The sequence below is a fragment of the Myotis yumanensis genome, unplaced genomic scaffold, assembly GCF_028538775.1.
Source record: "Myotis yumanensis isolate MYYU_CA2020_CCGP unplaced genomic scaffold, mMyoYum1.0.hap1 SCAF_1, whole genome shotgun sequence".
Taxonomy (NCBI): domain Eukaryota; kingdom Metazoa; phylum Chordata; class Mammalia; order Chiroptera; family Vespertilionidae; genus Myotis; species Myotis yumanensis.
Window position 1 is genome coordinate 71,752,188 of NW_027223752.1, and position 13,567 is coordinate 71,765,754.

Genomic DNA, 13,567 nt, shown 5'->3' on the forward strand with positions numbered 1-13,567 from the left:
CCCCGAGGAGTCCTGGTTTGCAAGAGGGTGCAGGCCAGGCCAAGGGACCCCACCAAGATTGGGGCTGAGGAGGGCTCCAGGGTGTGTCTGGCCTGTCTCGCCCAGTCCTGGTCGGGGGCCGTCTTGCCCAGTCCCGATCCGACTGATCGGGGCCGGCCTTTCCGGAGACGGTTCGCGGGAGGTTGGCCAGCCAGGGAGGGACCGCGGGAGGGCTCTAGGATGTGTCCAGCCCGTCTCGCCCAGTCCCGATCGGCCGGACCCCAGCAGCAAGCTAACCTACCAGTCGGAGCATCTGCCCCCTGGTGGTCAGTGCTCATCATAGCAATTGGTCGTACGGTCGAACGAACGGTCGGACACTTAGCATATTAGGTTTTTATTATATAGGGTGGTGGTGGTGGTGGTTGTTAACAGTGATACCTTTATTGAAATATATTTCACACACCAAAAAAATTCAGTCTTCTAAGGTACACAGTTCAGTAGTTTTTAGTATATTCATAGAGTTGTGTAACTATTATTACTATCTAATTTAGATTATTTTCTCACTCTGAAACGACTCTATTTTCCTTAGCTGTTGCCCTCTCCCCATTGTCTCCATTCCTCTCAGTTCCAAGAAGTCATGAGTCTACCACTTGTCTCTATAAATGTGTGTATTCTAGATGTTTCATACAAATGGAAAAACATGTGTCCTTTGTATTAAGCTTCTCTTACTTGTTTTCAAAGTTTATGTTGTAGCATAAATCCATACTTTGCTTCTTTTTATTGCCAAATAATATTCCATTGTATGGACATATCGTATTTTATTTGCATCAGTTGATGAACTAATTGGATATTTTTTTTACTTTTTGGCTATTATGAATCATACCTACGAATAGAGTTGTTTCCACTCTAAGCTGTTATGAGTATTCCTGCCATAAACATTTGAGTTCAAGTTTTCGGTATGAACATGTATTTTCATTTCTCTAGGGCAGTGGTCCGCAAACTGCGGCCCCTTGAGTATGGCTCTCCCACAAAATACCACGTGTGGGCGCGCACGTACAGTGCGGTTGAAACTTGGTGGCCTCACTCAGGGGCCAAAGAGCCACATGTGGCTCGCAAGCCGCAGTTTGCCGACCATTGCTCTAGGGTATATATCTAGGAATCAGTGGGTCATAGGGGAATTTTATGCTTACCCTTTTAAGGAGCTGCCAGATTATTTTCCAAAGTGACTACACCATTTTGAATTTATTGGGTTTTTGTTTGTTTGTTCTCAAGACATTTGCTCTTTGGAAGTGTTTCTATCTTGAAAAAAACTTATCTTCTTCATATACTAACATTAGATTGATATAGTTTTGTTTTATTTTTTTAATATATTTTTATTGATTTCAGAGAGGAAGGAAGAGAGAGAGAGATAGAAACACCAATGATGAGAGAGAATCATTGATTGACTGCCTCCTGCATGCCCCACACTGGGGTTTGAGCCTGTAACCCAGGCATGTGCCTTGACTGGGAATCGAACCGTGACCTCCTGATTCATAGGTCAGTGCTCAGAGCTATGCTAACCAGGCAAAGCCTTCTGATTTTTGACAGAAGTGTAGCACTTTGTACATAATGGATAATAGCATATTTAAAGATCTAAAAACTTTATATCAGTTAGTTAAGGTCCAGAGTTAGTTCAGAAAACTTTGGATAATATGCTAAAGGCAGCCTGTAGAAGTGATAAACAGATATCTGACTGTTTTAAGATGAAGAGTTCCTCCTTAAGGTACAGTGTTAATGCACTTGGTGCTTAAAATATTTGTGGTTTATTAGTATTACTAGAGGCCCGGTACGCAAAACTTTGTGCACTTGGGGGGGTCCCTCAGCCCGGCCTGTGCCCTCTCGCAGTCTGGGAGCCCTTGGGGGATGTCCACTTGGCAGCGGGGAGCAGACCTAAGCTGCAGTCGGACATCCTTAGCGCTGCTGAGGAGGCGGGAGAGGCTCCCGCCACCACCGCTGTGCTGGCAGCCATCAGCCTGGCTTGTGGCTGAGCAGAGCTCCCCCTGTGGGAGTGCACTGACTACGAGGGGGCAGCTCCTGCATTGAGCATCTGCCCCCTGGTGGTCAGTGTGTGTCATAGTGACCAGTCATTCCCAGTCATTCAGCTGTTAGGGTCAATTTGCATATTACCCTTTTATTATATAAGATAGAGGCCTGGTGCACAGATTGGGGCCGGCTGGTTTGCCCTGAAGGGTGTCCCGGATCAGGGTGGGGGCCCCACTGGGGTGCCTGGCCAGCCTGGGTGAGGGGCTGAAGACCGTTTTCAGGCTGGCCAGCCTGGGTGAGGGGCTGATGGCTATTTGCAGGCTGGTCAAGCCCCCCAGTGGGGACCCTCACCCCATGGGGGTGTGGTCAGCCTGGGTGAGGGGCTGAGGGCTATTTTCAGGCTGGTCACGCCTGCAGGCTAGAAGCAGGTATCTGGGATTTATTTATCTTCTGTAATTGAAACTTTGTAGCCTTGAGCGGAGCCCAGGTCTCCTGGGTTGCCTCTGGCAACCCAGGTTCCCAGCCCCTCCTTGAGCGGAGGCCACACCGGTTGGAAGCAGGTATCTGGGATTTATTTATCTTCTGCAGTGGGGCCTTGACTTACGAGTGTCCTGACTAACAAGTTTTTCGAGATACGAGCAGTCTCTTGGCCAATTTTTTGCTTTGAGTTGCGAGCTAAAATTCGGGTTACGAGCCAGCTTCAGATACCCCACCGCTAGTTGGCGCAGCGAACATCACAGTGAACGCCACAACATCAGCCCAGCATCACGTGTCTCACTCGTTCACTTTATGATTTGACATACGAGTAATTTGAGTTACGAGCTCCGTCACGGAACGAATTAAACTCGTAAGTCAAGGCCCCACTGTATAATTGAAACTTTGTAGCCTTGAGCGGAGCTCAGGGCTGGCAGGGCAGGCAGGAAGCTTGGCTTCCTCCATTGCCAGGGGCAACGCAAGCCTCCTGTTCCCTCCAGCTCCGTGGCCGCCTCCATCTTTGTAACGGAGTGAGGGAGTGATGGAGTGAGGGAGTGATGGTTAATTTGCATATTACTCTTTTACTAGATAGGATTATTATTTTTAAAAAAATATATTTTATTGATTTTTTACAGAGAGAAAGGGAGAGGGATAGAGAGTCAGAAACATCGATGAGAGAGAAACATCGATCAGCTGCCTCCTGCACACCTCCCACTGGGGATATGCCTGCAACCAAGGTACATGCCCTTGACTGGAATCGAACCTGGGACCCTTCAGTTTGCAGGCCGACACTCTATCCACTGAGCCAAACCAGCCAGAGCTAGATAGGATTATTATTATTTTAAATAAATTTTTATTGATTTCAGAGAGGCAGGGAGAGGCAGAGAGAGAGATGGAAATATCAATGATGAGAGAGAACCATTGATCGGCTGCCTCCTGCATGCGCCCCCTGGGGATTGAGCCCGCAACCCTGGCATGTGCCCTTGACCAGAATCGATCCCAGGACTCTTCAATCCACAGGCTGGCACTCTATTCACTGAGCCAAACCATCTAGGGCTATTGGTGGTTTTTTGAATTGAAAACTTTCATATGGAAAAGTTCACTGGTTTTAAGTATACAGCTTGATGATTGCTCATTTAATTTTGACCTTTGACAGGTGACCTTGTAATAGTTCTCTTCTTTTCTAGTTTCATTTCTTGGAAAACTCATTTGGCCATAATCCAGGAAAAGAGATTTGACATTGGACTACCTAATTTTAATTTATATTCATATTTATCCATTAGTAATAATTGTGATGGAATTAATGTGAGCTTTGGGGGTCAATTTAAATGAAATGTTTGAAAGTATTAACTACTCCCTGGAAAGCAAAAGGAATTATTCCTATGTTATAATTCTGGCAACATAGGCACTATTCATAATATTGTCAGACTCCCTTAGTGGTAGATGAAGATAGAAAAGACTTGAAACAATGAAGAATTGGGATGGCTGGTGACTGTTTGGACCAAATATAAGACTGAAAGCTAGAATAGAGGGCATTAGAAACCTTGGAAAATCTGAGGATCTATTCGTAGTAGAAATATGGTTTATATCTTGTTGATGAATTCCAAGAGGAGACCTTTCTGCAAAGAATTACCTGCCTCAAATACAAGGTAGAGCAAAAGAGGTTTACAGTTATATATAGGCAAAGCACAGTTTATTCTTGTATTGTTATTTATTGTATTATTCGTGCACCAGTGGGGTCCCTCTGCCTGACCTGTGGGGATTGGGCTGAAATCGACTCTTTATATCCCCTGAATGTCTCGGATTGCAAGAGGGTGGTTCTGGGGTGACGCTCCCCAGAATCGGACTCCCGCCTCTCTGGTTCTGGTGCGTCACCCGAGAACCGCAGCTGCCAAGTCACCGCAGCTCGGCAGCTTGACAGCTCCCGCATTGAGCGTCTACCCCATGGTGGTCAATGTGCATCATAGCTACTGGTCATGGCATCTGCCCTCTGGTGGTCATTGCATGTCATAGCTATCGGTCAGATGGTCGAATGGTCGCTTAGGCTTTTATATATAGACTAGAGGCCTGTTGCATGAAGAGATTCGTGCAGTAGGCCTTCCTTCCCCTGGCTGCCGGCAATGATTTTCCTCCGGCAACGATTTTCCTCCGGCAACGATTTTCCTCCGGCACCCGGAACCCAGGCCTTCGCTCCGGGTGCAGTGGAGAAGCCAAGCCTGGAGGCTTCTCCGCTCTGACCGCAGCAGAGAAGGCAAGCCTCTTCAGTCTTTAGTCGTCTTCAGTCTTCGTTTGGGCAGAGCCTTCAGTCTTCGCTCCACGCCTGCATATGCAAATTAACCGCCATCTTTGTTGGGTTAATTTTAATACTCATCCTGATTGGCTGGTGGGCATAGCGGAGCGATACCAATTTGCATGTTTCTCTTTTATTAGCATAGATAATTGCGTTATTCATATGAACAAATGTAAACCTACTTTTGATCTACCTTGTATGTGTCAGAACTAAGTAAATATTCTGGTGGAGACTCAGAAGCATGAAAAGTTTCATCTCTGAAGTTATTTCCAGCAACTTGCTTGTCCTTGCCAATGAATCTATTTTGATTTGAAGTTTAGAAAATAATTCACTTTGATGTACTGAATCTTTATTGGTTTCTTTGTGGGAAGAATACTGTATTTAGGAGGTAGGGTTTTCTCAGGCTCAGCTTTCTATAGTAGAGGTGATTTGAAGACTGTGCTGTAAGACATAGGTAGGCCTTTCTAAGGATCACTGTCTTTGCTTCAGTTGCAGCAATACCAGTACTACAGCGCAGGCCTGCTCTCCACATATGACCCTTTCTATGAGCAACAACGTCACCTACTTGGACCCAAAAAAAAGAAATTTAAGGAGGAAAAGAAACTTAAAGGTGAGCATATTGGCCTGCCTTCCACATTTACTCATTCTTTGTTTCAGGATTTTGTATGGCTTCCTGATGCATTTGGACTTTGAACATAATTTGTGTAGAAATTTGCTTTATCTGAAATACACTAGTTTCCCCTGTCTAATTAGTTGTAAGTACTATTGACTTTATTTTGTATTTGATTTATGATCTTTTCTAGAATGAAGACATAAGAACTATGGATTCGTAGTTTATTCCAATTAGTTTATTCCTTTTTTCTTCTATACATTCTCCAAATGTTGAAAATGCTCTGGGAGTGGAAAAAGTTAGTTAATATGAAAAGTAACCTGAAGTGTTTGGAATAAGTTGTAATTGTTGCTATATGTAGTTATTTAAAACAGATTACCTCCTGATGATCTTATGTAGTATTTTTGCATGTTTGTCAGGAAATGTCCTTTCCTATCTTACTGAGCTCTCAGCAGCTGGAAATCAGGAAGGAAATAGGAAGGGGATGTTAAATTATCTGTACAGACAGATTTTATTCCTCTTGAAGGTATGAACTCCACTCAGAAAGATTCTTTTCAGCCTTTTTCCCTTCTTTCTCCCACATCCTCCTTGTTTATCTCTGTTTTCTCATTCTTCACACCCTCCCCCTCTAATTAGGTTTCTGTTCCTTGTATAATTTTGTCTTCACAAGTCTTAGCATCACATCAGTTAATGCATTTTTTCTTTCTCTATTATTTCTCTTTAGCTACCTTACATTGCTACCAAGTAGAAATGTTTTCTTCCTTTTGACCATTACCTGAGCCCATGATACTTCATAAACTTTCTTTCCTGTTGTTGGGTTCAAAAGAAAGTCAATTTTTATGTTTTATTTTGTGTTTCTCTTTCATGTAAACAAAGGGAGTATCCAGTGTTCTTTTCCAAGGTAGTGAGATCTTCCTCTTGGAATATTCATGGCCTGAATAGATATACAGATAAACATTGCCAGCTTCCAGTAGAATGAGGAAAGAACCTTGAATTTTCTTAAAGTGATGAGGTTGTTTTGTTGCTGTCTCCTGGAGAAGGGAAGAAATGCAACCTCTGAAAGACTGTTTCTTTTGTAGCCAAGTTAAAAAAAGTGAAGAAAAAAAGGCGAAGGGATGAAGAACTTTCCTCTGAAGAATCCCCTCGTCGCCACCACCACCAGACCAAAGTCTTTGCCAAGTTCTCTCATGATGCACCTCCTCCTGGCATCAAGAAGAAGCACTTATCCATTGAACAGCTTAATGCTCGTCGCAGGAAAGTATGGCTCAGCATTGTGAAAAAGGAACTACCAAAGGTAAGTGAGTGCCTCCAGTGCAGGCGGTGTCGAGGATATTTTTTCTGCCTGCTCTTTAAAGAGGAGCTGTGAGAGCTAGATACCTTCACACTTCAGAAAGGAAACTAATTTGTTGAAATTGAAAGAATGCTGAGTATTACTCTCTTCAGGTAACTGTTTTTCTAGAATTTGATCAGAATTCACAAGACAAATAATTGTGTGATGCTCCTTGGCCTTGAGGAAGACACATAGTTTTATTACATATAGCAATAGAGATTGACAGCAAGTAGATAGGTGATAATAGAGGAAATTAAAATGGTGGAGATGTTTGTTAGAGAATTTATAAACATTTGGCTGTTACTGAATAATACAGGCATTAAAAGAAAATGTGAATGATTCAAGAGAAACATGTATAAGCATTCTTTTTAGTCTTTTAATAAGTGGTGCTGTAGAAGGTGAATGGGGAAGTGGAGGAAAGTATATAGGAGGAATAGATGGTGATAGAAGGAGACTTGACTTGGGGTGGAGAACACACACTATAGTGTACAGATGATGTATTATAGAATGGTGCACCTGAAACTTGTATAATTTTGCTAACAAATATCACCCCAATAGACTAAATAAAAAAGAAAAAAAATAAGTGGTGCTGGGACAATGGGGTAGCCACTTGGAAAAAAATAAAATTAGATCTGTGTCTCAACACATGTACTCCAAATGGATTAGGGATCTCAGTGTAATGCAATGAAACCATTCAAATACTAGAAGAAAATGATTGCATTCCTATTTAACCTTTGTGTAGGAAAAGAGTTTCTAATTGTGACTCAGTATTCAGAAGCAATAAAAGAAAATATTGGTAAATTTGACTACATAGAATAAGTTTTTGCATGACAAAAGACAATGGGAAAACTGGTAGAGATTATTTACATTGTATACCATGGTCAAAGGGCAATTATTGCTAACAATGAATAGCTATTAAAATTTGAGGGACAAAATGCCATAAATTGATTAAACAAATGGGAAAATGACATGAATAGACAATTCACAAAGAAAGATATAGAAATAGCCTCACCCTGGCTGCTGTGGCTTAGTTGGTTGAGTGTCGTCCTATACAACAAGGTCATGGGTTTGATTCCTGGTCAGGGTACATGCCCAGGTTGCAGGCTCAATTCCCAGTAGGAGTGCATATGGGAAGCAGCTAATTAATGTTTCTCTCTCTCTCTCTCTTTTTCTTTCTTCCTCCCTCCCTCTTCTTTCCTCTCTCTGAAAATCAGTAAAAACATTTTTTTAAAATGGCCCTCAAACATAGTAAAAATGCTCAATAAGTCTCTCATAATTGGAGTAATACAAATTAAAAAGGTGAGCCTTAAACATCTTTTGGTATCAGAAAATAGGGAAGTAATTGAAAAAAGATGGAGGAGCAGGGCGGGGGTGGGGGGGAGCTTGTCAGAAGAACATAGCAACCAACCTGAAGGAGGTGGCCATTGTTAGAGTAATTTGAACAACAAAATATATAGTAATAATTCTGAATTTTAACTCCTAGAATAAAGAAATATTTATGAATTCATACTGTTGTAAAAAAATGAATAAGCAAAAAGGTAAGGAAGAAGGAACAACTCTTCCTTACAATAGAATTTCAACAAATAAGTATAGAAGGAAGGAAATAGAGAACCATTACACAAACACTACAGTAATAATTGTTGCAGATTGGAACCATTGATGAATGCTAAAATTATAGGGCAGCCTGGCCAGTGTCACTCAGTGGTGAGTGTTGACCTATGAACCAGGAAGTCACAGCTCCATTCCCGGCCAGGGCACATGCCCAGGTTGCAGGCTAGGTCCCCAGTAGGGGGCATGCAGGAGGCAGCTGATCAATGATTCTCTTTCATCATTATTGTTTCTATCTCTCCCTCTCCCTTTCTTTCTTTGAAATCAATAAAAATATATCTTAAAAAAATTTAGAGGGCAAAAGTTAGAGGAGAAACAACTTGCATAGATTCAAAGCACCTGCCTCGGCATACGTATTTTAGTACAAAGTGAAAGATAGTAACTATAGTGGTGAAAACTAGCAGAATGCACTTAACCAAATGATCCAAGTAAACATCACTACTAATATAAATTTTGACATCGTGAACTCCTTGATGTGATGCACTGAGAATAACACATCATTTCTATGGAATTCTGTCAAAATGCATGTCATTTCAACCATGAGAAAACCACAAATTTTGGCATGTTTAAAAGAATAACTGATTGGTGTTTTTCAGAAGTGTCAAGGACATGAAAGAGAAAGATAGATATAAGAAATGTTACATACAGGAAGAGACTAAGGGGAAAAGCAACTAAATGCAATGTAGGATCCTATTTAGGATTCTGTAACAGTAAAAGAATATTAGTGAGGAAATAGTTGACATTCAAATAAGACCTATGGTTTAGTTAATATTTTACCAGTGTTAAATTATTTTCTTATTAATTATACTATGGTTATATAAGATGCTAAAATTAGGAAAAGCAGGGGGAGGTATGTAAGGGAACTATGTTATTTTTTGCAAATTTTCTGTGTCTAAAATTCGTTCAAAACAGTTTTTAAAAATATATGGCAAGAATAATGCAAGAAACTGCCAAGTATCTTTTACTCATATTTAGCAATTGTTTGTCTCATTTGCTTTTTTACCTAAATGTATACTTTTAGCCATATTAAAGGTTTGAGACTTTGTGCTAAACTTACTCCTAATAATTCAGTGTGAAATTCCTAAGAAAAAGGACATCTTGTCATATATAACCACAGTGCAATTATAAAAATGATCTGATCCACAGACCATAATTCAAATTTTATCAGTTGTCTCAATAATGTCCTCTACATGCTTTTTTTTCTTTACTGATTCAATCCAGGATCCAATCTAGAACTACATGTTGCATTTAGTTTTCATGTCTCTCATGTCCTTGAATCTGAAACAATTTTGCAGCCTTCATCTTTCATGACATTATTATTCTGAAGAGTATAGGCCAGGTATTTTGTAGAATGTTTCTGAATTTGGGTTCGTATGATGTTACCTCATGATTAGGTTTGGGTTTTACATTTTTGGCAGGATTACTAGGGAAGAAATGTGTCCTTTGTATATCACATCAGGAGGCACATGATACACCTGAATCAATATTGGTGTTATTAGCTTTGATCCCTTGGTATGGTTTTTCTGTCTAGAAATTTATAAGTATATCCACAGAGAGAGTTTACGTATGAGCATTCTTGATGGGAAAAGTTATGAGGAAACATGCTTTAGGTTCTGGTGATGAGGCTTCAGGTGATGTCTTTCCTATGATAAGGAATTCAGTGGAAATATTTGAGATTCTTGTCTTTAAAAACTGCTGAAGAATTAGTAGGAGAGTCCTAGCTGGTTTGGCTCAGTGGATAGAGCATCCGCCTGCAGACTGAAGGATCCCAGGTTCGATTCCAGTCAAGGACCACGTACCTTAGTTGCAAGCTCAATCCCTGGCTCTGGTCGGGGCACATGCGACCAATGTGTCTCTCTCAGACATATTGATGTTTCTCTCTCTCTCCCCCTCCCTTCCACTCTCTCTAAAAAAATTAATGGAAAAATATCCTTGGGTGAGGATTAACAAAAGAAAAGAAAAGAAGAGTCAGTAAGAGGAAATTTTGGTAAAATGCCTTAAAAACTCCTTAAGCAGACAGTCTGAGTTGGGTATATTATAGAAACAGCTTTCATGCCCTCTGTAACTTTGTTTTTGTTGTTGCTAATCCTCACCCGAGGGTATTTTTCCATTGATTTTTTTAGAGAGAGTGGAAGAGAGAGGGAAAGACAGAAATATCGATGTGAGAGAAACACATTGATTGGTTGTCTCCTGCATGTGCCCCGACCAGGGCTCAGGTCCAGGAGGACCCTGCAACTGAGGTATGTGCCCTTGACCGGAATCGTGCCCTTGACCCGCAATCAAACCCAGGACCCTTCTGTCCACAGGCCAACTCTCTATCCACTGAGCCAAACCAGCTAGGGCCCCTCTATAATTTTCAATCCATTGTTTTTTCAGAATCAGGGAGAGCTTTTTAATAGTCAGAGAACCACATACCTCTGCCTCTTCTGTATCTTCTCCAATGACAATTTTTTTTAAAAAATATATTTTATTGATTTTTTACAGAGAGGAAGGGAGAGAGATAGAGAGTTAGAAACATCGATCAGCTGCCTCCTGCACATCTCCTACTGGGGATGTGCCCGCAACCCAGGTACATGCCCTTGACCAGAATCGAACCTGGGACCTTTCAGTCCGCAGGCCGACGCTCTATCCACTGAGCCAAACCGGTTTTGGCTCCAATGACAATTTTCTCAAATTTCCATCATGGGAAATTCGGTTTCTTTAAACTGAAGTGGAAGACATAATAAGCAGCTCGAGGTTGCTGAGTCATCATCTGTTAGGTCTGCCTCAGGATTTTTTTTGTTGTAGAAAATGATGTTTAAGTGGTGGCAGAATCTGAGTAATAGTGGCAGCAGGTTTGCCCTGGCTGGAGGTGGAGCTAGAATCACAAACTGGGGGGCTAGTTTATCTTTCTTCTAACAATTTCTCTATCTGAGTGCCATAGTATCTCAGCTTCTTTGCAGATCAGCCTAGGAACACAGTGTTTTTTTTAATAAGGGTGATATTAGAGTTAGGATATGGTGTTACATTTTCCTAGTCCACTTCCAGCCTTCAGTATAACTTAAATTCTTTCCAAAAGTGTACAGAAGACTCTAAGGCAGTGATAGCACTAGCTTATTATTTTTAATGCTAATTTAGCAGGTTTATATGTGGTTCTTGAGTCAGTAATGTATTTGAATATGCTTCACTTGATGCTTTTCTTTTTGGTTGCCTCCTGCACGCACCCCTACTGGGGCCACAGATTGAACCGCAACTGAGGTACATGCCCTTCACCAGAATTGAACCCGTGACCATTCAGTCTGACACTCTAACCCAGTGGTTCTCAACCTTCCTAATGCTGCGACCCTTTAATACAGTTCTTCATGTTGTGGTGACCCCCAACCATAAAATTATTTTTGTTGCTACTTCATAACTGTAATTTTGCTACTGTTATGAATCGTAATGTAAATATCTGATATGCTATATGTGTTTTCCGATGGTCTCGACCCACAGGTTGAGAACAGCTGCAACCACTAAGCCAAACCGGCCAGGATGATGCTTTATTATTAATCCTCAAGTTGAATAAAAGACAATGTCAGTACGTAATATCTTCTCAAAAAGGAATCCTAAATGAAATAATTGTTTTTTTAAATATTTTAGGCCAACAAGCAGAAAGCTTCAGCTCGTAACCTGTTTCTCACCAATAGCCGAAAGGTAAAATTGTAGCTTTCTATTTTCCATTTTATGTTTTGCTGGAATGTGCTCTTGTTCTTTGGATACATAATTGCTGTTCTTGTCTCTTGTGACCTATTGATAATGAATCTGATAGTATCTAAGAGAGTTTCTAAATGTTCTCAATCAATTTTATAAATAACATTGTTCTTCCTCACATTTCTGGTATTTGAACCTTTTTTGGTAAGATCTTAGCCTATTCTTAATTCCTTGGGCAGACCACAGAATCTTCTTGCATTCTGTCTCTTCATCTAAGAAATGATTATATTAATACCTTCCCTTCGAGGGGAGTAACCCAGCTTCCTTTGAGAGTTGTGAGGATTAGGTGAGGTAATGTTCCTCGTTGTATTTCCCTGAGCTAGTTAATCACTCATCCTCAGTTTCCTCATCTATGAAATGAGGATGATGATAATACCAACTTCATAGGGGTTTTGTGAAGAATAAGTTAGCTTAATGTATATTAAACTTAGATTGGTGCTTAGCATTTAATAAGCATTGATAGGTTTTATTATTATGTGTGATAACACTTTGTAACTTCCTAGCACATCTCAGATCATTATACTTTTTCTTTTTAATTTTCTAAGGCATTTTATCTACAGATTTCTCATCCCTGATACTACCTCAGGGTCTAAAACTGGATCATAGTACAGTACAGGGATGTTAATCAGTTTGGGGGAGAAAGAAATGTGGCCGTAGGACAGTGGTTCTCAACCTTCCTAATGCCACGACCCTTTAATACAGTTCCTCATGTTGTGGTGACCCCCAACCATAAAATTATTTTTGTTGCTACTTCATAACTGTAATTTTGCCACTGTTATGAATCGTAATGTAAATATCTGATATGCCAAGATGTATTTAGGCGACCCCTGTGAAAGGGTCGTTCAACCCCCATAGGGGTCTCGACCCACAGGTTGAGAACCGCTGCCGTAGGAGGACTGTGTGCACTGAATGGAATGAGGAATGCTGTGGTTTGGAGCCCAGGGAGCACTGGCGTTGGTGTTGGGTCCGCCATTGTGATAATGCTGTTATTTGCAGCTTGCCCACCAGTGCATGAAGGAGGTACGTCGAGCCGCCTTGCAGGCCCAGAAGAACTGTAAGGAGACCTTGCCTCGTGCCCGCCGCCTTACCAAGGAGATGCTTCTGTACTGGAAGAAGTACGAGAAGGTGGAGAAGGAACACCGCAAGCGGGCTGAAAAGGAAGCCTTGGAGCAACGGAAGCTGGATGAGGAAATGCGGGAGGTAGGACAGTAGCATAATATTTTGAAAATCCTAATTGCTGCAGCCATATTAAGAGATTGTTTGCACTTCAGAATTTATAAATCTAATCAATAAAGTTGTGTAAAAATGTTTTAAGGATGTTTTGAGGATGGTGATTTTAGTCCAGAAAACTAATTATATTCTTATTCTTTCAATAAGGCCCTCTCCCTGGCCTTCACCTCTCTTTTATGCCAATTTCTTCTATTCTTTGCAGCCTATTTCTTCGTATATTTCTCGAGGACGAGAGAGAGAGAGAGAGAGAGAGAGAGAGAGAGAGAGAGAGAGAAGAAAAATGAACGAAAGTAAA

At 41.1% G+C, this 13,567-nt stretch overlaps 1 protein-coding gene across 2 annotated transcripts in view; it reads left to right on the forward strand.

Moving 5' to 3' along the window:
* INO80 (INO80 complex ATPase subunit) overlaps positions 1–13,567 on the forward strand; it is a 145,594-nt gene that overhangs the window by 32,032 nt on the left and 99,995 nt on the right. For both annotated transcript variants that reach the window (XM_070424984.1, XM_070424991.1), the window contains exons 6-9: positions 5,255–5,375; positions 6,455–6,669; positions 11,932–11,985; positions 13,039–13,242. In XM_070424984.1, coding sequence (XP_070281085.1) covers positions 5,255–5,375; positions 6,455–6,669; positions 11,932–11,985; positions 13,039–13,242 — 594 coding nt within the window. The remainder of the gene's footprint in view (positions 1–5,254; positions 5,376–6,454; positions 6,670–11,931; positions 11,986–13,038; positions 13,243–13,567) is intronic.